Below are 25,860 nucleotides of genomic sequence, written 5' to 3'. Positions count from 1 at the left end.
CAAAGCTTGTATAAGTTGTGATCAGAATCTTTCTGTCCGCATCAGAACGAAGACATCTATGGTGTATTCAACTGCAGAAAAATGATCTATTGATTAGTAGGAAAGAAAGACCTCTTCTCCAGTTTATATCTCCTTGTAGATTTTGAATCTCATTTTCCAGCAAAGTCTTGTTGCAATGTTTTCACGTCTGCATTGTCTACATTACTTGCTTAGAGGGAAGGCTGAGATACTTGGCTTGGAAGGGCCTGGGATGAAAAATGACTTGGTCTTAAAGTAGATGTTGGAATAGGGAAGGTTGCCCTGGAAATGGGAGAGATCACCAACCTGAGCATCCTCCATGGATAGAGAAAAGAAATCTTAGACATATATCCATGTAAAGAGTGGCTTTTTTTTTTGTATAAAAAAAAGAGGCATTATTGAAAAAAATCAGGTGAATATATTCCAAAGTATTACTAACATTCATGATCCCTTTATGAATCAAATTTCTTTCATATAGGAAATTCAAAAAATTTCATCACAAGGTTTGTAGCAGGTCAGCCCCTGAAGAGGTTGACTGATGGAGGGATGGAGAATGAGGCCCTTTTCTTCCAGCTCGGAGCACGCGTCTGCCACCCTGTCTAGCCCACGGTTCTGAGGTGAAACGGCGGGTAAACAGCTCGCAGACAATCAGGCTCGTGGAAATATTTGCTTTATTCGGATGGACAAAACTGAAGTCCAAAGACTCAGATTCAGTTCCAGCCAGCAAAAAGCTCTCGCCTTCCACAGACCCTTGCTCTTATAGTCCAGAGTCAGGTCCCACCCAATGGTGGGATCAGATACCAACCAATGGTGGAAGCAGAATCAGGTCCTACCCTAGGGTGGGGGCAGAATGCCAGGTCACACCCTAGGGTAGGGCACAATCACCTAATCAGATTAGGGTGAGCAACATAGTAATCCCCCAAAATATTTACATACACAACAAAGGTTATATTTTTTAAAATATAAAAGTAGTTCTAGGGGCCGAAGAGATAGCACAGCAGTAGGGCATTTGCCTTGCACATGGCCGACCTAGGTCTGACAGTGGTTCGACTCCCAGCATCTCAAATGGTGCCCCAAGCCTGCCAGGAGTGATTTCTGAGTGCAGAGCCAGGAATAATCCCTGAACACCACTGGGTGTGGCCCATAAAACCAAAAAAAAAGTAGTTATATTTAGGGCCAGAGAAATAGAAATAATAGCTATAGGATGCTTGCCTTGCATGCAACTGATCTGGTTTGATCCCTGGAAATCTGTATAGTCCCCCAAGCACCACCCAGGAGTAATTCTTGAGTGTAGAACCTATCTCTCTGGCCCCAAAGTTTTAAATTTTTAAAGACTTTACTAATTCAATACCCTTGCTTTCTGTTGCCACTAACTTCCTCAAGATCTTAAAAGACTGACACCTGGGGCCGGAGAGATAGCATGAAGGCAGGTGTTTGTCTTGTATGCAGAAGGACAGTGGTTCAAATCCTGGCATCCCATATGATCCCCCGAGCCTGCCAGGAGCAATTTCTGAGCATAGAGCCAGGAGTGATCCTTGAGTACTACCGGTTGTGACCCCACAAACTCCCGCCACCAAAAAAATACTGACACCTAAAAGATTTTATCTAACTTCTCATTTTGGCCAGAAAACTTTGAACCTATTTCATATTCCTGTGGCTTTACCGTTGAACCTCCCCTACTGTTAAATCTGTCTCCTCAGAGTCTTCCTATGGTCTCTCAACCTGACCCTACCAGTGTGAACACATGAACATTTACTGTCTTGATGACCTCAGGTTGACTCCTAAACACAAACATTTTCTCAATCTTCTTCATCTGTTTAAATTTGTTTGATTCTTCCAGCAGATAATGGATCTACTTCCTGTATAAGAAACTCACTCCCTCTGTGTTCCTCAGTGTGTTCCTCACACGTCACACACCCTACATTCATAGAAGAGTTGGCTTTTGTATGTGGTGCCTTCTTGCTTCTCCCCTCAGAGCTTAGGAGCCATCCTATGGGAAATAAGGTCCAATAATATGCAAAAGAAATAAGAGAAGTGTGTTTATGGTGTGTGGTGCGATTGAAGGGTCACTATTGTCTGGTAACTTTGGACACAACCCTCTTTTTACCACACTTTTTTCATCATATGAAACCTGGGTAACAGGCATGTTTAGATATACTCCTGAGACTGAGACTCTGTAGACTTGTTCTAGTCATGTCACAAATGACTTGAATGTTTTGCATATCTAGAACACATGAGAGCTGCAGGCACCAAAGGGAAGGCCCAGTTAAGAGTGACTACTTTTGCTGTGACACCAGGCTCCAGACAGTTACATATTAGGGGCATTGTAAGAATCTGGGTCCTATGTGTCTTTTGGCAGGGCCAGAGGTACTGCAATAAGAAAGAGGAACACTATGACTATAATCCTGCTCAGATCAGGATAGCAATAGAACAACAATTTCTCTACTACCAGTATTTTCTCTGTTGCTGTTCTTGCCTATCAAAGAATGCTAGACATTAACTGCACTGGGGAAATAGTTCTATAAGATATTTTCAAGTCTACCACTGTTAAATGGGCCAATTATCAGAAGTTCCAGGGTATACTTAGGAATGCCAGCCTTGGGTTAGAGGACAAGAGAAACAAGCTTTGATTTCCATCTAACTGGGGTTTGGCATTTATTTCTCTTCATCTTAGGGGGCTTCCTTGCATTTAAAAACTAGATTGTGTGTGTGTGTGTGTGTGTGTGTGTGTGTGTGTGTGTGTGTGTGTGTGACCAATTAGCATTGCCAGCTTCATCTGGGATTGAAAAGTTCCCCAGATGGAAATGATTGTATTTATAAAGCTTTTATATTTATAGATTCCTTTTCCAGAAAACTCAAAGCGTAGGTCTCTGTGGCATAACATATTTTGTTTTGGACTGTCTCCACATATTGTCAAGAATTATTGTCATTCTACATGTGGCAGATCGAGAAGCTTTGGGGGTTGGAAGTTCGCGTGGTGTTAGTGGTGGAATCAGGTCACACAGCTCCCACGTCTGTCTCTGTCAGTGACTTCCAAACAAAGTTCCACAGGCAAGAGCTGGGACGATGCCACTGAAGCACTTGTGGAATTAATTTAAAATAGAGATGCCTCCATTCCTAAGAATGGAGATAGACTCCAGTCCTCTAGAGATTCCAAGTCAGTAGGTCTGGGACAGGGACCAGGAATCTATATTCACTGCAAGCATTCCAGATAATCCTGATGCACAGCCAGTTTTGGAAACAAAGACTATAGACCTTCCAGTCTGTGGACCACAGGGCCGACTTCCTTCCCTTCCCTGGAATGTCTTTGACTGAAGTCTACTCTTTCAAGTGTTTTATTTCTTGCCACCCTCCCTCTAATCTCCCCAGGACTCCCCTCTCAGGCCAAGAAACATGCAGAGTCTGCCAAGAGTATATTGCTGACCTGGAAGGGAAGCATCACGTCAGACAAGGAGAAAAAGGAAATCCTGGAAACTCTAGTTATGATCCACTATACGCTGGGAGTCTCCTGGCTCTTACTGAATCAATATCCTGCTTTCCTAAAGAGGTTCAATGAGAGGGCCTCAGACATAGGCCCAAGGGGTCCCCTTTCATAGGAGGGGGCAGGGTGGAACCAGGGAAGGTGCTGGAGATCCATTTCTGCACCCAGCCTCTTCACAACCTCTGATTTTATTTATTAATTTTATTGAAATAATTGTGATTTAAAAAGTCTTCATAGTTAGGTTTCAGACATACAGTGGTTCCGGACCAATCCCGCCACCACGGTGTCTGATTTTCATCTAAAACACTAAATTTTCATATAAAAAATCACCTTGATTTTTTTCTTGGGAGATCCCTGGGGATACTTCACCTTATATTTGAAATGTCTCTTATTTTGCTATGACCTTCACTGAATACCCAAGAAAGTCAATTAAGCAGTGAGGGTATGGATTGGAATTTAAAGCACTATCTCAAATTAAGTTCTACATTGGAAACCCTTTGGGAGTACTGGAAGAATTACCACTGGAGCCAAAGAGATGGTATTAGTGGTAGAGCTCATGCCTAGCATGTGAGGCCCTGAATTTCATCTCCAGCAGTGTATGGCCCCCTTGAGTACAGCTGGGTATATTCTTCATGTCTCCCAGCATCATTGGGCCAGCATATACTGCATCACGAGACTGAGGGTTTTTTTTTTTTGGGGGGGGGTTGGGCCATACCCAATAGTACTCATGGTTACTCCTGGCTCTGCACTCAGAAATTACTACTGGTAAGCTTAGAGGACCATATGGGATGCCAGGGATCAAACCCAGGTGGTCCATGTGCAAGGCAAGTGCCCTACTCACAGTGCTATCGCTCTGGCTCCACTAACCCAAGCTTTGAACCATCAAGCCATGTAGAGCTGTACTGAAGAATGCCAGCAGAGACTCTCAAAAAGTAAAGAGGCAGAAGGGCCTGAGACATAGTACAGTGGGGAGGTCTCTTGCAGAGCCAGAAGTTGACCCTGAGCACTACTGGGTGTGACCCAAAAATCAAAGACAGAAAAAGGCAGGAGGGCTGGAGAGATAGTACAATGGGTAGGGTACTTACTTACCTGCTTGTGGCCAATCAGATTTTATCTTTGGCATCACATATGGTGCTCTGAGCATTGCCAGGAGAGATACATGAGCACAGAGCAAGGTGCAAGCAGTGTGCACAAAGTGTACTTCAATCTAAAAGAGTGTTAAAGAGGGATATAGGAAAAGACAGAAAGAGACTTACTGCTGTCTTACCCCAGAGATTTTGAACAAGTATATCTGGTGAATATCTATTCACTGTGATTTTTAAAGCTCCCACAAAACTTTTTTGTAGTATCAAACTTCTGACTTGGGGCTGGCAAGGTGGCGCTAGAGTTAAGGTACCTGCCTTGCAAGAGCTCGCCAAGAAAGGACCCGGCGTCCCATTTGGTCCCCCCAAGCCAGGGGCGATTTCTGGGTGCTTAGCCAGGAGTAACCCCTGAGCATCAAAACCGAAAAAGAAAAAAAAACTTCAGATTTAATGGACTCTTATCATTTTATGTTCCTGAAAGTCTGCTGTGAATATAGCCTATGAAGCTGGAGGCCAAGCAAAATAGAAGTAGTCACTCACTAGAGTGACTTCAGAAGGAGGCTGTCTATGTGCTTTTCTACAAAAGGCCTGTAATCTGGTATAGCCCTGTGGTACCATCTCGACCCAGACATGCAATAGGGGGTTGTGAGCATTCAGGAACACTCTGGGAAAAACCTTGTGGCCCGGTGTCTGCTCTTACCTTGCTACGTTTTTGGTCCTACTGCTCAGCTGGAAAAACATCTTATATGTGGCCTTTCTCTGATATCCATTTTTGTATTATTAACATTGTGGGAAATAGCAGGATATTTGGAAATAAAGGGGGTTTTATGCCTGGTATTGCTAGAGGGCCTAGAAAGTCCCTTTCAGCTTATTCAGTTCCTCTTTTCTACCATTCGTAGAAACCAACCTGGGAAAACATGAGTAACTGTAGTCACACAAAATACCTCTAGAGAAAATCTAGTGTAAGTTATAGTTTCTATTCACATCTTCTGAAGGCTCACCACCACCACCACCCTTCCCCTGGGCTCAGGCACTGCCCAAGGAATCCAAGGTCTGTTCCTTTTCCAAACATTTCTCCCTTCTCTGATAGCATCCTGATGTGGAGAGAGAGAACAGAGGGAAAAGGTATTTTCAAGTACCTTTGTTTCCTCAAGTAGTCTTTTCATTAGTTTATCCATTGCCATCCTGGGGTTTGGAGTTTGGGGGGGCTGAGTTTTCCTTGACAGCTTCACTGGCCGAGAGGCTTATGTTCACCTACAGAAGGCGGAGAGACACATGAAGGAGCTGCGAGAATTCTACCAAAGAAGCAGCTGTGAATTTCGAGTCTCAGAAAATGATCTCATTATTGCATTGGGCAGGTAAGACCTATGATTAGAGAGCCAAGGAGTACTCGAACACACCCTGGGTTTCAATCCCCAACACTAAGTGATCCCCCACTGTGCCTAGAACTAACCCTGAGCACCCCTGAGTGTGATCCCAAGAACCAAAAAAAAAAAAAAAGGAAAAAACTTGGAGAAGCTCAAGTTTTTATAAATGAGGCATAGGATTGTATGACTACTTTGTATCAGGGGACAAAAATGTTTAGAGCAAAACAAAACAAACAATAACAACAATCCCACTTCATACCCAAGTCCCCTAAATAATATTACAAAAGTCTTGTATTCATCAAACATAAACAGTGAGATGGGATTTCTAGACTATGGCCCTCTGAGTACAACTGTTTCCTCTGAGTTTCTTCTGAGAGCACGGGCACTGGAATAACAGATGAAACCATCATGTTAGGGTGGAATCCATGATTGAATTCCCAAGCAGAGACTGTTTCCTTACACTGCCTCTCAAATCCATTCAAGAATTATTTTTTTAAAGGTAATTGCCACTTTTGTCCATTGTGACTTCTTAAAAGGCGAGGAAAGAAGCTCTAATGACTAACTTGGGGAGGCCTCAAAGATGTGTACAGGATTATTTTACAGGGAAGTTTTCTTCTGTGTGGGTTCAAGATGGAAGTTCAGGGAGCTTGTTCCAGTCAGAACAAGATTTTACTATTTTGCGTTGAGTTTAAGAGCCTCCAAGTATGAGCATATTCAGATGTGAAAGGTAGGCTTTATCAGATTACTAATGGGGGGGTGCGGGGGGTGTAATACTGCTTCCTAGACTTGTTCAGATATCTTTTTTTTTTTTTTGGTATTTCAGGCCACACCCGTTAGATGCTCAGGGGTTACTTCTGCTGCTCGACTCAGAAATTGCCCCTGGCTTGGGGGGACCATATGGGACGCCGGGGGGATCGAACCGTGGTCCTTTCCTTGGCTAGCGCTTGCAAGGCAGAACACCTTGCCTCTAGTGCCACCTCGCCGGCCCCATCAGATATCTTTATATCTTTGAAAACCATCTGCGTCCAAGCTGGGAGTAGATAGCACAGTAGAGGATGGTTGATGCCTGCTTCTTGTCATACCACGAGACCAGAAATCAGGAGTGTTTTGGGGCAGGACCCTACTCTACTGTCAAAAGGTGCATTTGTGGGGGATATGTAGGGCATTGGGCCACACCAGCGGTGCTCAGGGGTTACTCCTGGCTCTGCACTCAGAAATCGCTCCTGGTAGGCTTGGGGGACCATATGGGATGTTGAGGAATGAACCCAATTCATCCCATATTGGCCACATGCAAGGTGCATGCAATGCCCTACCACTGCGCTATTGCTTCAACCCCTAAAAGAGCACTTCTTAACTGAGGGCCTTGTGCCCCCCTGTGGACATCCACGATATTTTAAGGAAGGAACATCTACATAAATGGGTGTGTATGCAGCATGAGACCTAGGAGCCAGCCAGTAAGAGAAGGCTACAGGAAGGAAACACGTCAGAAGGTGGCCAAAGAGAGAAAAAGACTGAGAAACGCTGCTCTGGAGCTAAATCACACCATGGACTTGGGTCCACCAAACCATGAATTAGACTCTAGTGAATGCTTACAGTTCTCACATCTGACAGTGGCTCAAGTTTTTGTGTCTTAAGTAAGAGACTTCTTGCCATTTCAGAACACACACTAGTGCCTAGTTTTGTTCAGTCCAAATTATTTAGTGACACCTATTTTGTGAATGTATTTTTTCTAAGTAAAGGTATGTTTACAGAAAAAATATTTACTAAGTATAAGTTCATCCTATATACCAATTGTAGGTGCCTTAACTAATTTTCTTTATACTTTTCCAGAAGCCCGTGAAATGGGTAATTTTATTTAAGATGAGAAAATTAAGACTAAGATTTAAGTACATCAAAATAACAGGACTGCAAGGTGGTAGAACTAGCATTGTAATTGGAGTCATACAAATCTATTTCTTACTATTTCAGATAAAATCTAATAAGGGCAAGTGTCTCAGACCACTTTAGAGGTAGGAAAAGAAGGCAAGATAGTTTAGGCTAACATCTCCCAACAAATTCTTTTGTTTGTTTGTTTGTTTGTTTGTTTGTGTTTTTGGTTGTTTTCTTTCTTTCTTTCTTTCTTTCTTTCTCTCTCTCTCTCTTTTATTTCTCTTTCTTTCTTTCTTTCTTTCCTTTCTTTCTTTCTTTCTTTCTTTCTTTCTTTCTTTCTTTCTTTCTTTCTTTCTTTCTTTCTTTCTTCTTTCTTTCTTTCTTTCTTTCTTTCTTCTTCTTTCCTTTCTTTCTTTCTTTCTTTCTTTCTTTCTTTTTTTATGAGCCACACAAGGGTGACACTCAGGGGTTACTCCTGGCTATGCGCTCAGAAATTGCTCCTGGCTTGGGGGACCATATGAGACGCCAGGGGATCAAACCATGGTCCGTCCTAGGCTAGCGCGCACAAGGCAGACGTCTTACCGCTTGCGCCACTGCTTGGCCCCCCACCCATCCCAACAAATTCTTGAGAGGCACTTTCAGTCTATACTTTGTGTCCTTACAGTCAAAGGAAGTAGTAGTCTGATTGAACACACTTTTGTAAAGAATTAGATTACCTGCAAGAATGCTCTTTTGTTAATTCTAATCTTTCAAAGGAGTTTAGAGTTAAATAATCATCTTAAAATAGATTTCAACTATTGTGGAATTTCTTATAAAATTCTATATACACATCCACATTTTTTTTTTTTTTTGGTTTTTGGGTCACACCCGGTAGTGCTCAGGGGGTACTCCTGCTCTATGCTCAGAAATCGCTCCTAGGCAGGTCTCAGGGTATCATATGGGATGCTGGGGTTCGAACCAATCGTCTTTCTGCATGAAAAGGCAAATGCTCTACCTCCCATGCCATTTCTCCGGCCCCTACACATACACTTTTGAGAAGGGTTTTGAGTCATACTTACGTTGTGCCATGGATTGAACTGGGGGTCTGCCCATTATGCAAGGCAAGGAAGTCTGACCCCCTAGACATTCTTTGGTCCCATATACACTTTTAATTCAACATAGAAATGCAAATGTGGGGGCAAGTAATAAATATTGTATGTCTTCTATATGTTAGATGATTTTACACTTAATATGTCATCTGATATTATGATAACCTGGTAGTTCAGGTATTCTTAACTTTCTTTTATATTATATGGAAATATAGTCTTCTCGAATTGACCTCAAATATAATAACTATGAAAACAAACCATTAACTACCCATATTCTTAGGCTCTTCACAACCTTGTTGTCTCTGGAAAGACAAACCTTAATGAAGTTCTATTTTATTCTCATTAAAAATATATATATATCCATCATTTTGTTTTAGAAAAATATAAATGTAAAAAAGAAAATAGCCAATTGCAAAATAACTATCCAAACTTAACTGCTTTTAGCAGTATTATCTGTAGCTAAGTACCATTTATAAATTTTTAACTTTGCACATTTTAATTTTTCCCCATATTAGCCTAAAATTAGACATAATTTTTAAATGTCTGGGTATTTTTAAATGACATGCTATAATTTGTTTAACTCTACCCTTTTGAAGAAGATTATTTGCAATGTTCTCTGTCTCCTGTCATTTTTTTTTTTTTTGGTTTTTGGTTTTTGGGCCACACCCGGCGGTACTCAGGGGTTACTCCTGGCTGTCTGCTCAGAAATAGCTCCTGGCAGGCACGGGGGACCATATGGGACACCGGGATTCGAACCAAGCACCTTTGGTCCTGGATCGGCTGCTTGCAAGGCAAACGCCGCTGTGCTATCTCCTGTCATTTTTAACTGAGGTGGAACAAACCAAACTAAATCAAACTAGTCAAAGAAAAAAAATGAAAAAGAGGGAGCCAGAGGTAGTAAAAATTTTGTTTTGGAGTAAATTATTCTTTTTTGTGAACTGCTAAAAGTAGTTCCATTTTGCTTATTTTATAAGCATTTTTTCCATTTGCTATTTTTATAAGACGATAACTTGACATATTAATGGCCTCGATAAGTGGTAGATAGTAGAATCTGTTGAGTAAAATGCAGGTCAGTAGAAGTTTGTTTATAGCAAAGCTGAATTTTAAGCCAACTACTCAAGTGATTGGGCCAAACTATTTAGTTATAAGAATCAGTTCCTTTGGTGAAAAGCACGTGACCTCTCAGTGACTTTCTGGCTTTGTCCTTTTCCTTGCAGAGCCTCCTTGGCCACCCAAAAGTTGGATCTAGCTCTGGCATACTTTGAAAAAGCAATTGATAATGTAATTACTGCTAAGGGTGATAAGACATCGGATCTGGTTAGCCTCTACGAGAAAATTGCTCAGATAGAGCAGCTGAGGAAGAATCATGGGCAGGTCATGCAGTACTGGCAGCAGGTTGGTGGGTTGGCTGGGTGAACTTGTTTGGCTTCAGGCTCAATTCTCAGGGTCAGAGAAACTTGAAAAATCTCAGAGTGGGGGGTGGACTCCTTTTTATTTTAACCTCACTTTTCTCCAGAGTCACACAAGAGCCCTTCCTTAACTTTGAGTGACTCTGGCAGAGACACTGACTCTGGGTGGGTGGGTGTGCTGTGGAACCTGATCTAAGACATCATTTCTCCTCCCAGGTTCCCCATCATCTGTCTGTGCTGGGAAGAGGTAGTTCAGTAACACACTCCAAGAGGAAACGCCATAGGTGCAACTGAACTTGTTTTTGGCAAACATAAATGGCTTTGCAGTGAAAACCATGATATTTTGGTGAAAATTTTTTATTTGTCCTTTAAGTTAGCCTAGTAAGGCTATTTCACTTGGAGATAATTAATTTGACAGAATGCCCAGCAAAGCAAATATAGGAATGTTGAGTCTAACCCTTATTGAAAAACAGTGTAGGAACTTTCATGTATCATGTGTTTGAGGCTACTTCTAGCAGTCCTCTGGGGTCCTTGCAGTGCCCAAAAATCAATGCTGAGCCTTGTTTATACAATATTCTCCAGACCATTATTTCTTTCTTCTTTCTTTCTTTCTTCTTTCTTCTTTCTCTTTCTTTCTTTCTTATCTTTCTTTCTTTCTTTCTTTCTTTCTTTCTTTTACTTCCTTTTTTCTTCCTTCTATTTTTTCTTTCATTCTTTCGTCCTTATCTTTCTTTCTTTCTTTCTTTCTTTCTTTCTTCTTCTTTCTTTCTTTCTTTCTTTCTTTCTTTCTTTCTTTCTTTCTTTCTTTCTTTCTTTCTTCTTCTTTCTTTTGGTTTTGGTCACACCCAATGACGCTCAGGGGTTACTTCTGGCTATGCGCTCAGAAATTGCTCCTGGCTAGGGAGACGATATGGGATGCCAGGAATAGAACTCAGGTCTGTTCTGGGTCAGCCGCATGCAAGGCGAACACCCTACTGCTGCGCTATCATGAGGTCCCACCGTTATGTATTTTTTCAGCCTTGTATCATGCATTTTAAATTTCTCAGAGACATCTAGTTAAATTAAACTTTTTCGGGGCTGGAGATAGCATGGAGGCAGGGCGTTTGCCTTGCATACAGAAGGACGGTGGTTTGAATCCCGGCACCCCACATGGTCCCCCAAGCCTGCCAGGAGCGATTTCTGAGTGTAGATCCAGGAGAAACCCCTGAGCGCTGCCAAGTGTGACCCTAAAACAAACAAAAACAATTAAACTTTTTCTTCTTCTTCTTCTTCTTTTTTTTTTTTTTTTTTTTTTTTTTGGTTTTTGGGCCACACCCGGCGGTGCTCAGGGGTTATTCCTGGCTGTCTGCTCAGAAATAACTCCTGGCAGGCACGGGGACACAGGGATTCGAACCAACCACCTTTGGTCCTAGATCAGCTGCTTGCAAGGCAAACGCCGCTGTGCTATCTCTCCGGGCCCAAACTTTTTCTTCTTAAGGGAGAAATCAATTTATGACCTCAACTATTTCTCATTGCCCCAGCATATTATAGAAAAAGTGCGGTGGTATTAGCATTGCACAATATTAGGGACTAATGTGACCTCTGAAGGTAGGGAGTACAGGTTGAAGAGAAAACCTGTCTGGCTGCTGTTTATAAAATGTTCTTAAAGCAGCAATCTGTTCAGAATGGATGAAACAATAAATATTCAACTTTTCCAACAATAAAAACTAATAAGAGGATTATGGGATTCTTTTACCATGTACACTTGAAAATGAATTAGTTCTGTCAACCTTTGCAATAGCCTTATGAAGGGAGAAACTATTAATATTGTTATCTCAAGGGTGAGAACACAGAATCACAAATAATTGTAAATTATTCAGTTGTAGTAGTATAGCTAAGAAGCAGTATAGCAGGAATTTAAACTCAGAAGATTTGACACTTAGAACCTGTTTTCACATCTGCACAAAATGATTATCTCTAGAGCTCCTGAGAAAACACCATCGTGTTTAGCCCTTGAAACAGAAAGCACAGTGATTTTTTTCTTTGCTAGTGGGTGTGGAGTTAATGTTTTATTTCTTCTTTTTCATTTTAGTACAAATAACAGGAAGGATATCTATACTTTTCTAGTGACTATTATATAAATATAAGTTTACCTTTAAACATTTACATTGACTAAATCTTTACAATAATGGCTACAATACTATTTTTGTCATGTTTTCATCAAGTTACTCCATTAGCCTTATGTCATAGTGAATGACTGAGCTGGTATGGGAGCCCAACAACCTGGTATGATTCATACCTTGTAGACTGAACTTTTTTCACTACTGACTTTTAAAAGGCTGAGCTAAAAGTGATCATCTTGGTTTTACTGTAAAACCTGACATTTATTTACTTGGTTTTGAGCTATACCCTGTGTTACTCAGGAGCCATTCCTGGCTCTGCACTCAGGAATCACTCCTGTCAGACTAAGGGGACTATTTGGTATGTTGGGGATTAAACTGGCAAGACTGCAAACTGGCAAGACTGCAAGACTACAGTCTTAAGTTTTTTAAAAGTGGTACCATTTATTAAGGACTTACCCTGTGATAAACACCAGGCCTTGTAACATTTTCTTTAATATTCCCCAAACACTATTTGTTGGAAACTATATATTCTTTCTATATCCTTTTTTTTCTTTTTGGGCCACACCCTGTTATGCCCAGGGGTTACTACTGACTATGCATTCAGAAATCGCTCCTGGCTGGCTTTGAGGACCATATGGGATGCCAGGGGATCAAACGGCGGTTCCGTCCTAGGTTAGTGCGTGCAAGGCAAACGCCTTACCGCTTGTGCCACAACTCTGGCCCCATTCCTTCTTTGTCTTAAGGTGATATTACTTGCTCAGAATTCACAGATGGGAAGTTAACAGCAAACTCATCTCACATCTTACCATAATTAAATAATTGTCCACACTTAATCAGCTTGCAGTTTTTGAGAGCTACTAGGAAATCTAAAATGAAACATATGGATAATTAACATTCTCTGTTTCAGGCCCAGAATATCTGTGTTTCTTTGTTTAATTAAGTCAATTCCCAGACTGCTGAGATAGCTGCATTACTAGTCAAGGCTTATGTTATGTTGGGAGTTGCTCATCACAGGGGTAGGTAGAAGAGATGACTTCATAGTTATTATCATTTCCTATATGGGCAGAGAAGCATACGGGTGAGCAGTTTCAATTCATATGGACAAATTATAGCCATCTATTCATGTCTGTGCTGAAAAGCTAGGATTGACTTGACACCAATTTATTTATAAAATAATTTAGTACTATCCAATTTAGTATTATCCAAATTATTTGGATCATTTAAACCAATACAATTATCTGATTTTTATTTCCTTAGAATCTCAACAAAATTCACCTGTATTCACAGTAGAGCTCACACATGCCATGAATGTAACCTGTGATATATCAATTAATGAGGAATTCAGTGATGAAAAAGAAAAACTTTGATTCCCAACATTCTCAACCTCCTGGACTCTTTTCCTCTAACTTATAAAAGTAAATGTATCAAAGAATATTGTAGAACTGTACTAAAAAAGTGAGGTACTGAGGGTTCTAGAGGAAGTCCAAGCAATGGATTCTTCAACGATTGTCATCTCAAAGCCAGAGTTTTGAGAGTGATTAGCTCTGAAACAGACACAGAGGATCTGGTCAGGGAAAACCATGACCTGCTGACTTGATCAAATTAATGGACATTAATGGGCTCAGGGTCCAAAGAAGGAATTTGAGATTTGTGAAGGGTATCATTTAAAGATGTAAGAATTATTGATTTTTCTCTGGTTATGAAAATAATCCCTTTATTGTTCATTTTCTAGGGCATTTGGGGGAATAGCCCCCAAGCAATGTTTAAAAGGTTCAGGGGCAACTAATTCCTGGTTATACTCAGCCAACTGGGTCTTCAGACTCAATGCTAGGGATCCAGGATTCAGTGCTACTCAGGTCCTGCGATGCCAGGGACAACCAGAGCCATACCCATGGTGCTTAGAGGCCTCTAGGGGTGTTTAGCAGAGCTTTCAGTGAGGAAGATCAAATGAGGGTCCTGAGTATAAAAGGACTGCGATTCTAACCCTTATGCTAACTCCTTACTCATTTTTTTTTGTTTTGATGCTTTTTTTTTCTTTTTTGTTATTGTTTTTTAGCCACACATAGTGGTTCTCAGTAACCACTTAGGGTTGCTTAGGGGACCATATACAGTGCCTGGATTGAACTAGTATCCATGCAAGCACTTTACCCTTATACAGTGTCTCCAGCCCTCATTTTCAAGTTTTATAATAATGAAGCTAGAGAAAATATAAATTGAAGGTGACATTTGGTATCCCAGTTTTCCACCCACTTTGTATTTTTACCATGCTATTAAACCTTTTATGTTTTCAAAATATTTTGATATTTTAAGCCTTAATTTCTTTTTTTTTTTTTTTTTTGGTTTTTGGGCCACACCCTGGGACGCTCAGGGGTTACTCCTGGCTATGCGCTCAGAAGTTGCTCCTGGCTTCTTGGGGGGACCATATGGGACACCGGGGGATCGAACCGCGGTCCGTCCTAGGCTAGCGCAGGCAAGGCAGGCACCTTACCTCCAGCGCCACCGCCCGGCCCCCCTTAATTTCTTTATACATGTTCTTCAAAGATTTCTTAATTATTGTTTTAGCTAACCATCCTATATATATTTTATTTTATTTTGTGTGTATGTGTGTGTGTGTGTGTGTGTGTGTGTGTGTTTGGAGTTCACACTTGGTGGTGCTCAAGGGTTACTTCTGGTTCTGTGCTCAGAAATCGCTCCTGGCAGGATGGGAGACCATATGGGAAGCCAGGGATTCTAACTACCTGTGTCCTGGATTGGCTGTATGCCAGGCAAATGCCCTACTGCTGTGCTATCTCTCTGGAACCCATTTTAATATATATATATTAAAACTTCTTTGTGTTTGCTCACAATATTTGTACTTCATCTATATATTTGAAGTTTTAAAAACAGTCTGTGGATATGAGAATATATTCTTGAATCTAAATTTTTTTTAAGTTTATGTTGATAGAAATAGGGTATTCCACATCTATCTTATTCTTTTCTTGCATACTAATTTTTAACTTTAAAGAAAATACATTTTGGGGCTGGAGTGATGGCACAGCGGTAGGGGATTTGCCTTCCACGCAGCTGATCCAGAACAGACCGCAGTTCTATCCCCAGGTGTCCTATATGGTCCCCAAGCCAGAAGCGATTTCTGAGCAATTAGCCAGGAGCAACCCCTGAGCATCACCAGGTGTGCCCCCCCCCCAAAAAAAAGAAAATAAATTTTATAAGCAGTCTTAGAAAAGAAAGGGAAAAACATCTATTCTCAAAGAAATACAATACAAATAATCTTAAACCACACACACAAATATGACTCATTCATAGCATTCACTAGATTCCATATGGATCAGCATTACCACTGGAAAAAATTAACCAGAAGAAAATATAGTGCTGGGCCAGAGAGAGAGCATGGAAGTAGGGCATTTGCCTTGCATGCAGAGGGACGGTGGTTTGAATTCTGGCATCCCATATGGTCCTCCAAGCCTGGCAGAAGCAATTTCTGAGAGTAGATCCAGAAGTAACTCCTGAGCACTGCTGGGTGTAACCCACCAAAAAAGAAAAGAAAATATAGTGCTGGAATTAAAACTACTAAAATTTAAAATTGTAAAAAGAACGCTGAATGTATACAAAGATTTACTATGATATAAATTGGCATATTTAATTCCAGAAATTATCTAAAGTTTGTGTCCATCATAAAACACCACAAACAAAATAAAACAATTTAGGAAATCAGATAACCTGAATAAAGTTTTGGGGGGAACTTATCTATTGGAGGTAATGAGGTGGGAGTAGTTTGGGCCATACTCAGTACTCAGGGCTTACTCCTGACTCTGTGTTCACAGATTATTCCTGACATGAGAGTACTTTAGAAACCATATTTGATACTGGGGATCCAACTGGGATTACCTACACAAAAGACAAGCATCTTAACCTTGATACAATCTCTCTGACCTATTTAATGAGCCTTTAGAAAATATATTTACAAACATGAATTTCACAGGTAAACTATATCTAATTTAAAAAAGGAGTAACACATGGTTAATTTTTTTCCAGAAATTTTAAGAAGAGGGAACACTTCCCAATTCATTCTATGAGGCCACTCTCATCTTGATACTAGAACTGAATAAATAACATTATAGAAAATAGCTCAGACCCAATACTTTTCATGCACACATGCACAAAAAACGTCCTGAAACTCCCTTCCAAATATATAGAGAATAATGCATCCAAATCAAAAGAAGTCTCAAAGCTAAATTAGGTTCAGGTTTTAGAATGTAAAGCCGCTACCTGTATATTCTTTTTTTTATTATTTTATAAAATCTTTAAGCACCATAATTACAAGCATAATTATAGTTGGGTTTTAGTCATAAACAGAACACCTCCCTTCACCAGTGCAACCTTCCCACCACCAATGCCCCCCACCCTCCTACCTGTATATTCTATCATAGCACTAATCATCAATTGGTACAGGGAAAAAGAAAAAAAATGAGTCATAATTCAACATAATGAAAAGGGAACTTTTTTGATCTGAGTAAAACATTTTTTAATTTTTTTCTTTCCACCCCCACCCCGAGTAAAACATTTTTTAAAGGTCTACAACCAACATCTTTATCTTGGATGGTGAGAGAGGTCATGTGCCTTCCCCTTAAGTTTAAGATCAGACAAGGTTACTTATTTTTATTCAGTATAGTACTGGAAGTACAGGTCAGTGCAATCTGAAGAAAAAGATATACAACTTAGAAAAAATAAAGTTGTTTCTGTTTTCAGGCAACATGATGGTCTCTGTTGAAATGTCCAAGGATAGAAATGATCTTAAAGAAATGTGATTCTGATAAAATTTCCAGGTAGAATGATCTCCAGGTTGATCATTCTGGGGCCTTCTTGAGAAGGGGAGAGCCTGAAGACCTCACCCTTCCAAAGGTCCAGAAATCCACTCACATTCAAACCCTCTGGCATGTAAATGGCCCAGTTTCACTACTAATCTCAAAGAGAAGTTAGACCAATGAATCATTCCAGTTCCACAGCTCCTAAAAGTATAAGGCAGCATACGTAACCACATGAATGACACCTCCAAGTTCCACAATGCTGACAGCTCAGTAGGAACACAACAAATTAGATGGGAACATTTCCTAGAAACCAACTAAGCTCAATGAGTGAATATAATATCACAGATAACAGTCTTCACAAATTTTCTTTTAATAAACAATTTTGATTATTCCATTTACTATTTTGTTGTAACAAGCAATATAAAGTAAAATATTTTGTACCTGCTAAGAGAGAAGATTTGGGGCCTGGGTGGAGATTTGGGGACAATGATGGAAGAAAGATGACACTGGATGATGAAATGCCTGAAACATCTAGATTATGAACAACTTTGTAAACCACAGATGTTTAAAGTTTTGAACATTTTTTGAAATGAAAATGTTCATGGATCTATAAAACTAGAGCTAATAAGTGAGTTTAAGCTTAGCAAGTTCATAGAATATATAAATATATATCAACACATAAAAACCAGTCATACTTGTGTATTTACAACATGCTCCTGATGAACATAATTAAATTTGCCCTATACCATAAAATAGCTATCAGGGGTCTCAAACTTGCAGCCCGCGGCCCGCAAACGGCCCTCCGTACAACATTTTGTGGCCCTGCCCTAGAGGAATCTTGTTTTGTTTTGTTTTGTTTTGTTTTAGTTGTTTGGGTCACACACCCCAAATGTTCAAGGCTTACTACTGACTATGCACTCAAGGATCACCCTGACTTTGCCTCCTTGGGCAAATTTACCTGCAGCCCACAGGTTTGAGACCCCTGATACGGTTTGTATATAGCTATTGCTGTGCCATATAATAGCTATAAGTTCTGTGGTGCTGAAAGCTAAACAAATATTTGATGAAAGAATTCATGGATGACATAAATCAATCACATATTCTGTGTAATAGTTTGGAAGGTACCAGAGCATGTCGCAAAACAGGGACTGTTCTCAAGAGAAACCTTTTCAGCTGAGCTGTTGCCAAGGCCTGACAGGCCAGGGGTAAGGAAAATACCCAACTCCAGTTTATTTCTGATGACAGAGAAGCACTTTCAGAGTTCAGAGTCCAAATACACAGCTTCACTAAAACCTTGAGACCTAATTTCAAGACTGTAGGTTCATGTTTTCAACCTTTTTTTTTTAATGCTAGTGAAAATAGAATACTTTTATGGGCCACCAGAGAGTTCCATTCTTTATAATAGGAATATTTATACATCAATACTTATAACAGTATTTGCTACATGATACAGACATACAGAATGTTAAGTAATGATGACTTTTTCGTGGACTGGTAAAAAATAAATTCTGCAGATCAGGCTGGAGGCTGAAAGTCATACTATAAAGCATTTCTCTCCCTGGGCCCTTCACCGCATCACATTACTATAGCTCTCAAAAACAAAATTGCTCTGTGAAAGAATATGGTTACAAAAGACTATTAGATGAATTTTCTAGAAAAGGAAATTATATAAAGAGAGAAAACATCAGTGATTACTTGACTGGGACTGAGAGCAACCAGCCATAAAGAAGCATTTTGGGAAAAACCATGAATGCAGTCACTGTGTTTGCATTAGTCAGTTCCATAGACTCACTGTTCTCAATAAAGATGTAAACCATGCTGTGAAAAATAATGGGTACACTGGCCACTCAGGTGAAAGCTGGCAATCTCAGGAGAAGTGGGCCAAGTCTCCACCCTGCCAAAACCTGTCAGCTGTGTACACCACCCACAATCACCGTTTTGCCCATATTTGCCCATATTTTGCCCAACTTCACCACTCAGCCACGGATCTCTGCAAAGACTAACCGAACTAACCAAAACTCCAGGTATGCTGGTATTTGGTCTGCATCACCAGAACTTTTTTGGCATGAGTGTGGATACCATCCCCTTGTCTTCACTTACTTCTGGAAGCCCTGGCAGTTGAAACCACACCCCACAAAAGCTACAAAATTAGCCATAGAGCTTGAAATTCCTAGGTTGAGCAGCCATATAAACAGCTTTGCTACAACTCCAAATTGTTCAATTCTCTTATTTCAGTAGCAACATGCTGATTTAGAAGTCAATGTGAATTCAGAGCCACCTAATGTTCAGAAACAAAACAAGTAACAGATCAACTAACTAAAAGAATTTAGTAAGCCTTTTCCTGACAGTAACTTAATGACCACATCATGAGATATATTTTTCACAATTTTTCTGTTATATTGGGAAATAACAGAAATATTCTAAAACTGGACTTAGTTTATATTTATATTTAGACTTATAAAACCCACTTTCCACTATAAAATTTTTGTAGCAAAAATGTGTAACAAACTATACCTTGGGGTCAGAGAGATAGCATGGAGGTAAGGCATTTGCCTTGAATGCAGAAGGATGATGGTTCAAATCCTGGCATCCCATATGGTCTCCCAAGCCTGCCAGGAGCTATTTCTGAGTGTAGAGCCAGAAGTAACCCCTGAGCAATGCCGGGTGTGACCCAAAACAAAACAAAACAAAAAAACCTAATTATACCTTACCACAATGGTAATAAAATTACTCATCAGGGTATATGGACATAATTTTTTTAATTCTCTGCATTTTTAGGTTTATTGCATAAACATTTGCTTGAAATAAAAGCCACATACACGCACACACATTCATACATGCACACATTATTTTTCTTATATCTATATCTGAGGTTCTTCAGAAGTAGCATATAATATAACTTCTGTTTCTGTATATTTTCATTCAAATTTGGCTTCCCCTTTGACTCTAGCTGCCAGGTTTGTTTTGTTTTCTTACTGCATTGTTTCCTTCTCAGTTTTTAGTTTCCAGCTTAGTATTAGTCCAAAATTTGTTTTCACATCTAAAGGAAATTAAAGCAAATACATTCAGTAGCTGACTATTTTACTTAAAGTTTTGGAATGGACACTCTCTTTTGTTTTTTTGTTTTTTTTGGTGGGGGGCGGGGGACCACACCCGGTGATGCTCAGGGATTACCCCTGGCAATGCACTCAGAAATCAGAAATTGCTCCTGGCTGGGGGGACCATATGGGTCATCTGTGTGCAAGGCAAGAGTCCTACTGCTGTGCTACCACTCGGGCCCCCTGAATGGATACTCTTTTTTTTTTTTTTTTTTTTTTTTTGGTTTTTGGGCAACACCCGACGTTGCTCAGGGGTTACTCCTGGCTGTCTGCTCAGAAATAGCTCCTGGCAGGCACGGGGAAACCTATGGGACACCGGGATTCGAACCAACCACCTTAGGTCCTGGATCAGCTGCTTGCAAGGCAAACGCCGCTGTGCTATTTCTCCGGGCCCCTGAATGGATACTCTTAATCATAAATGCTGGGGCAAATGTTACAAATCACACACAGCTAGGATGCAGTAGAGATCTCATTATTGGGAGACACTGCAAGACTTGAGTGTCTGATTTGAAGCCATCTTTGTACTTTTTTATACACGAGGATTTGACAGCATCTCATTGGCCAGGTGACAGCAGGTTTAAGAGTAGGATTATCAACATACAGTAATTATGATTTTGTGGGAGAGGGCCTCCCAAGTGGTGCTCAGGGGTCTTAAGAGCCACTCTTGAAGGTAGTTGGCCAACTGAGTCAAGGCTGTTCAATGTGAGGCCTGAGAATGAGGTTTTGCTGTGCTGACAACCCAATGCTGGAAGCCACCAAGGTGACACTCAGTGGCTACACAGGGTGTTGCTCCAGGTGCCAAGAGGTACTAGGATTGGAATTCAGGTCCCAGTGAATGCAAAACGTGTCCCTGTGGGATCTCCCCTCCCCTGTAAATATGCTTTTTCTCTTTCCCAGAAATAAAGAAAACCCTTTTTATTCACTATTTGAATTAACTGAACATAATTTATAAATATTGACATTTTCTTTTGTTTGACTTTATCATTTCAAAGTCAAATCCCTTATAATGTTTTCCAGCATTTTTTTCTGTGACTTTGCTATTTTATGTTGATTGTGAGGAAAGACATGATCTCTTGATGCCAGATTGGTCCAGTATATTTTAATTCATTTTGAAAGACTGTAAGGTCTTTGCCAGAATGTACTTTTTACATTAGGGCACATTGGATGCCATGAATTTGTGATAAAATAGAAATACTAATGCCTGATGGTTCCCTGCTTTTAACCGAATGCCTGTACAAAGACTTAAAGGGGCCTATGTGCTGAGTCTAAATTATAAACACGACTACGGCCAGAATGCTTGTGAAAAACAAACTCATGACATCGAAGTATTTACATTTATTTTGAACACAGTGACATCTTTCATTCCTAAAACAGTAACTGGCACATTTTAGCTACTCAGTTATCATTATAATAATTCTAATTTGCTAAATTTAATGGCATTTCCTGTGGACTAATTCATTTTTAAAAGATACTTTCTCCATCCCTCATACAGAATCTCAAGTTCTGGGACTGTTCTATAGGACTATCACAGAGACCAACAGAAACATGGGAAAAGTGTTCCCATAGAATAAAATTATTTTGGTAAATAGAGGTTTAATCTGTCACTAATAATAAACAAAAATTGATAAAACTAAACAAAAGCCCTGTAAAGATAGGTCAGTAGACATGCGTTGCATGCTGGATCCCCTCTCCCCCGTGTTTGAACTCAGCACCACATGGCCCCCTGAGCACTGCCAGCAGTAAGCCCTGAGCACCACCAGTTGTGATCCTTAAATAGTAATTTAAAAATAAATCAAGAATCAGAAGAGAAGTGTAAGTGACCACAACGCATCAGAAAAATAATAATAATCAGAGAACAATGTGGCCATAATGGCCAAATAAAGGAAATATTTATTTGCCTCCTCCCACAACCACAACAGACCTATAGCAAACTTGAGTTAATCAACATAAAAATTTAACCTGTGATGGAAAAAACTTCCACAAAAGGAAAGCACACAGACAGACTGGAGATAGGGAGATATTCTTGACTGGAAAGAAAGTTTAACCTGGGATCACAGACTATGATGGTCTGGCGTATGCTCTGATAAAACCAGATATAGGTTGTGTGACCTTGGAAAGATCCTTAGTATTTTTATCACCATCTATACATCTGTGAAAGAACTATAGTCATTTTCTAATTGGGTATCCATTAATTTTAAATAATACACGTGCATGGATTGACTTATTAATGATAAGCGTTGTGTGTTAACTCTTTATAAAAACAAATCACTTAGACAACACACCCCATCTTCAGGATTCCTGGAAGGCTGGTGTCAGTGTGAGCTATCAAATGCCTCATCCCAAAAGCTCATGGACTCCAACGAGATGATGGTCCTTCAGATATGACAGGCTGATATTAAAGCTACTTTTTAAAAATTCCTTAGGAGGCTTCAGACTGCTAAAGTCTTCACTGAAGGTCTGTGATGAGGACTTTAGTGACAAAGTGGCTGAAACTTTCTATAACATGGGCACCATCCTCTTTGCCAAAGGAAGGAAGGTGAATGCTGATTTAGTTACATTTTCTTTTAGACCAGTATGTGTGTGTGAGTGTGGTTGTGTCTGTGTACACATACACAAAAACATAAAAAACATGTATGCATATATGTGTGTGAAGTCTATGTATGTGTTTTTTATATAAGTATTTATTTTATTTTTCCTTTATGCCCTATCCAGTGTCATTTCTTTACTGGAGAGAGTCACTCCTGGTGGTGTTCAGTGTGGTGCCAGAAATTGAACTTGGGCTTCCTATATACAATAGTCTAGCTTGTTGATTTGCCTTTCCAGTTGCTGTCTTTTATCTTTCCTTATTTCTTATTCTTCACTTTGTCTTTTTTGGGGGGAAGGGGGACACACCCAGTATGCTCAGGGGTTACTCCTGGCTCTTCGCTCAGAAATCACTCCTGGCAACTTGGAGGACCAAATGTGATGCCAGGAACCAAACCCTAATCCATCCTGGGCCAGCCATGTGCAAGGCAAACACCCTGCCTCTGTGCTATCACTCCAGCCCCCAGTCTCTATTCTTTTTTAAAGAATTACCCATATAAACAGAAAAGAAGGCGGGCAAGATATAGCTGTGAGTATTATATAGAAACTTGTATCCATGTCTAGCCTATAGTCTTAACAGAGTATCACCCTGACCTTGGAATCTAAGTTTGACAATGTCAGAATCTCATGAAAGCACTCAAAGTTGATGGACTCAGAAACATCATTTATAGTTGTTCTTCCTCAAGCACTGATTCCCCTTTCCAGAAGTATAGTCAAGCCTGGAAGTACATTCCCTATAGATAGGCTTTGGCAAGCTGTGTGACCAATGTCAACTGTCATTTTCTCCCAAGGCAATTATGAATATGTGCATGGCACCACATATTGGACTATCAGGAGAAAAACACTTTAGAATGAGGATAACAGTGAAAGATGATGTAAGTTTGCCTTTATAAGAAACTGCAAAAGTTTTATAAATAGTTGTATCCTGTTATATATTCCTACTAATCAGACATGAAATTTCTAGTTTCTCTAGATTTTTGCAAAATTTAGTATGCTCATTTTTTAAAATTTTACCCATCCTAATAGGTCTATAGTGATATATTTTTGTTGTTTTAATTTAGTCTCCTTGAGCATATTTTCCTTTCTTATTTTTATTTGAATTGTCTTGACAAAGTATCTGCCAACATAATCTGACATTTTAATTAATTGCTTCTTTTCTTATTGTTGACTCTATTAAAAGTTGTTTTCTATATTCTAAATATGTCTCAATATATACATGATTTGCGAACATCTCCTCCCAGTCTGCAGTCTTTTTCTTTTTCTGTATGGTGAGAGATGTGGATAATGTTACACCTGGTGGTATTTGGGAACCTCTCCTTTCTCTGTTCAGAGATTGCTCCTTGTGCTCATGGGATTATGAGGTGCTATGGATTGAACCTGAGTCTCTTTCACTCAATGTAGGCACTCAGTCCTTTAAGCTATCTCTACAGCCCTACTCTTTCTTTTCTTTTTCTTTTCTTCTTCTTCTTCTTCTTCTTCTTCTTCTTCTTCTTCTTCTTCTTCTTCTTCTTCTTCTTCTTCTTCTTCTTCTTCTTCTTCTTCTTCTTCTTCTTCTTCTTCTTCTTCTTCTTCTTCTTCTTCTTCTTTTTTTTTTTGAGGATCACACCCAGCAGCACTCAAAGGTTACTCCTGGATCTATGCTCAGAAATCACTCCTGGCAGGCTCGCGGGACACTTTCTTTTCTATATTCCTTCCTTCCTTCCTTCCTTCCTTCCTTCCTTCCTTCCTTCCTTCCTTCCTTCCTTCCTTCCTTCTTCCTTCCTTCCTTCTTCCATCCTTCCTTCCTTTCTTTTTTCTGCAATTTCTTTTTCTTTCCTTCCTTTCTTTTCTTCCTTCCTTCCTTCCTTCCTTCCTTCCTTCCTTCCTTCCTTCCTTCTTTTCTTCCTTCCTTCCTTCCTTCTTACTTTTTTCTTTTACTCCTTTCTTTTTCTTTTTCTTTCATTGCTTTCATTTCTTTTTGGGGTGCCAAACCTAGTAGTGCTCAGAGGCTACTCCTACTTCTGTGCCTAGAGGTAATTTCTGGCAGTAATTAAGGTGGACTATAAGGTACTAGTAATTGAACCCAGTCTCCTGAATGCAAAGCATGTACAGTCCTTTGGGCTTGTGTCTTATTTTCTTTAGTGCCTTCTGAAGAACAGAACTTTAAAAAAAATTTAGTGTTGTTTATTACCTTGTTCTTGCATGGATTGTGCTATTGGTGTTTTATGTAAACACCAATTTATTTACCTAACTTAAATTACATTTTCTCCTGTGTATTATTTTATATTATTTTTCTAGTTGTGACTTGATATTTAGGTCTATGACCTATTTGAGTCAGTTTTTCTATGACACAAGGAATGAGGTTAGTCTATTGTTTTTTATATATGGATATCTAATTGTTTCAGTTCTGTACTTATTGAAAGGCATTACTTTCTCTCCTGAGTCATATTAAAATCTTTAAAAAAATATATCAGTTTGTGGGCCTGAGTGATAGCACAGCGGTAGGACTTTGCCTTGCACTCGGCTGACCCAGGACAAACCCGGGTTTGATCCCTGGCATCCCAGATAGTCTTCCAAGTATGCCAGGAATGATTTGTGAGTGCAGAGCCAGGAGTAACCCCTGAATGATGCTGAGTGCGGCCCCAAAGCTAAAAAAAAAAACAAAATCAGTTTGTATGTATTTTTTGAATTACTATGATTCATTCATTTGATCATCTATCTTTATGTCATTATCATGCTTTTTTTTTGGTGATTATTGTTTATTGTTAATTTGGGAAGAAATGCCCAGGGGTGGTCAGAGGATACTCCTATATCTGTGCTCAGGGGTTATTTCCAGCAATGCTCAGGAGAGCATGCCTGGTGTTGGGCATCTATCCCAGGCTTCCTGAATGAAAAGCATGTGATCATCTTGTTGAACTTATTTATTGTATCTATAGAAATCTTGAAGCCAGGACATTCCCATGGAATGTTCTCAGAGAA

General features: G+C 39.8%; 1 protein-coding gene across 1 annotated transcript in view; it reads left to right on the top strand.

The window, feature by feature from the left end:
* Positions 1–25,860, top strand: part of TTC23L (tetratricopeptide repeat domain 23 like) — a 58,969-nt gene that overhangs the window by 29,693 nt on the left and 3,416 nt on the right. Inside the window, 5 exon segments of the mRNA XM_049769040.1 lie at positions 3,388–3,544; positions 5,814–5,939; positions 10,123–10,300; positions 13,324–13,432; positions 22,743–22,855. Coding sequence (XP_049624997.1) covers positions 3,388–3,544; positions 5,814–5,939; positions 10,123–10,300; positions 13,324–13,432; positions 22,743–22,855 — 683 coding nt within the window.

This window comes from Suncus etruscus, chromosome 2, assembly GCF_024139225.1.
Source record: "Suncus etruscus isolate mSunEtr1 chromosome 2, mSunEtr1.pri.cur, whole genome shotgun sequence".
Taxonomy (NCBI): Eukaryota; Metazoa; Chordata; class Mammalia; order Eulipotyphla; family Soricidae; genus Suncus; species Suncus etruscus.
Note: the sequence above shows the minus strand (reverse complement) of the source record. Positions and strands in the feature narration are given on the sequence as shown.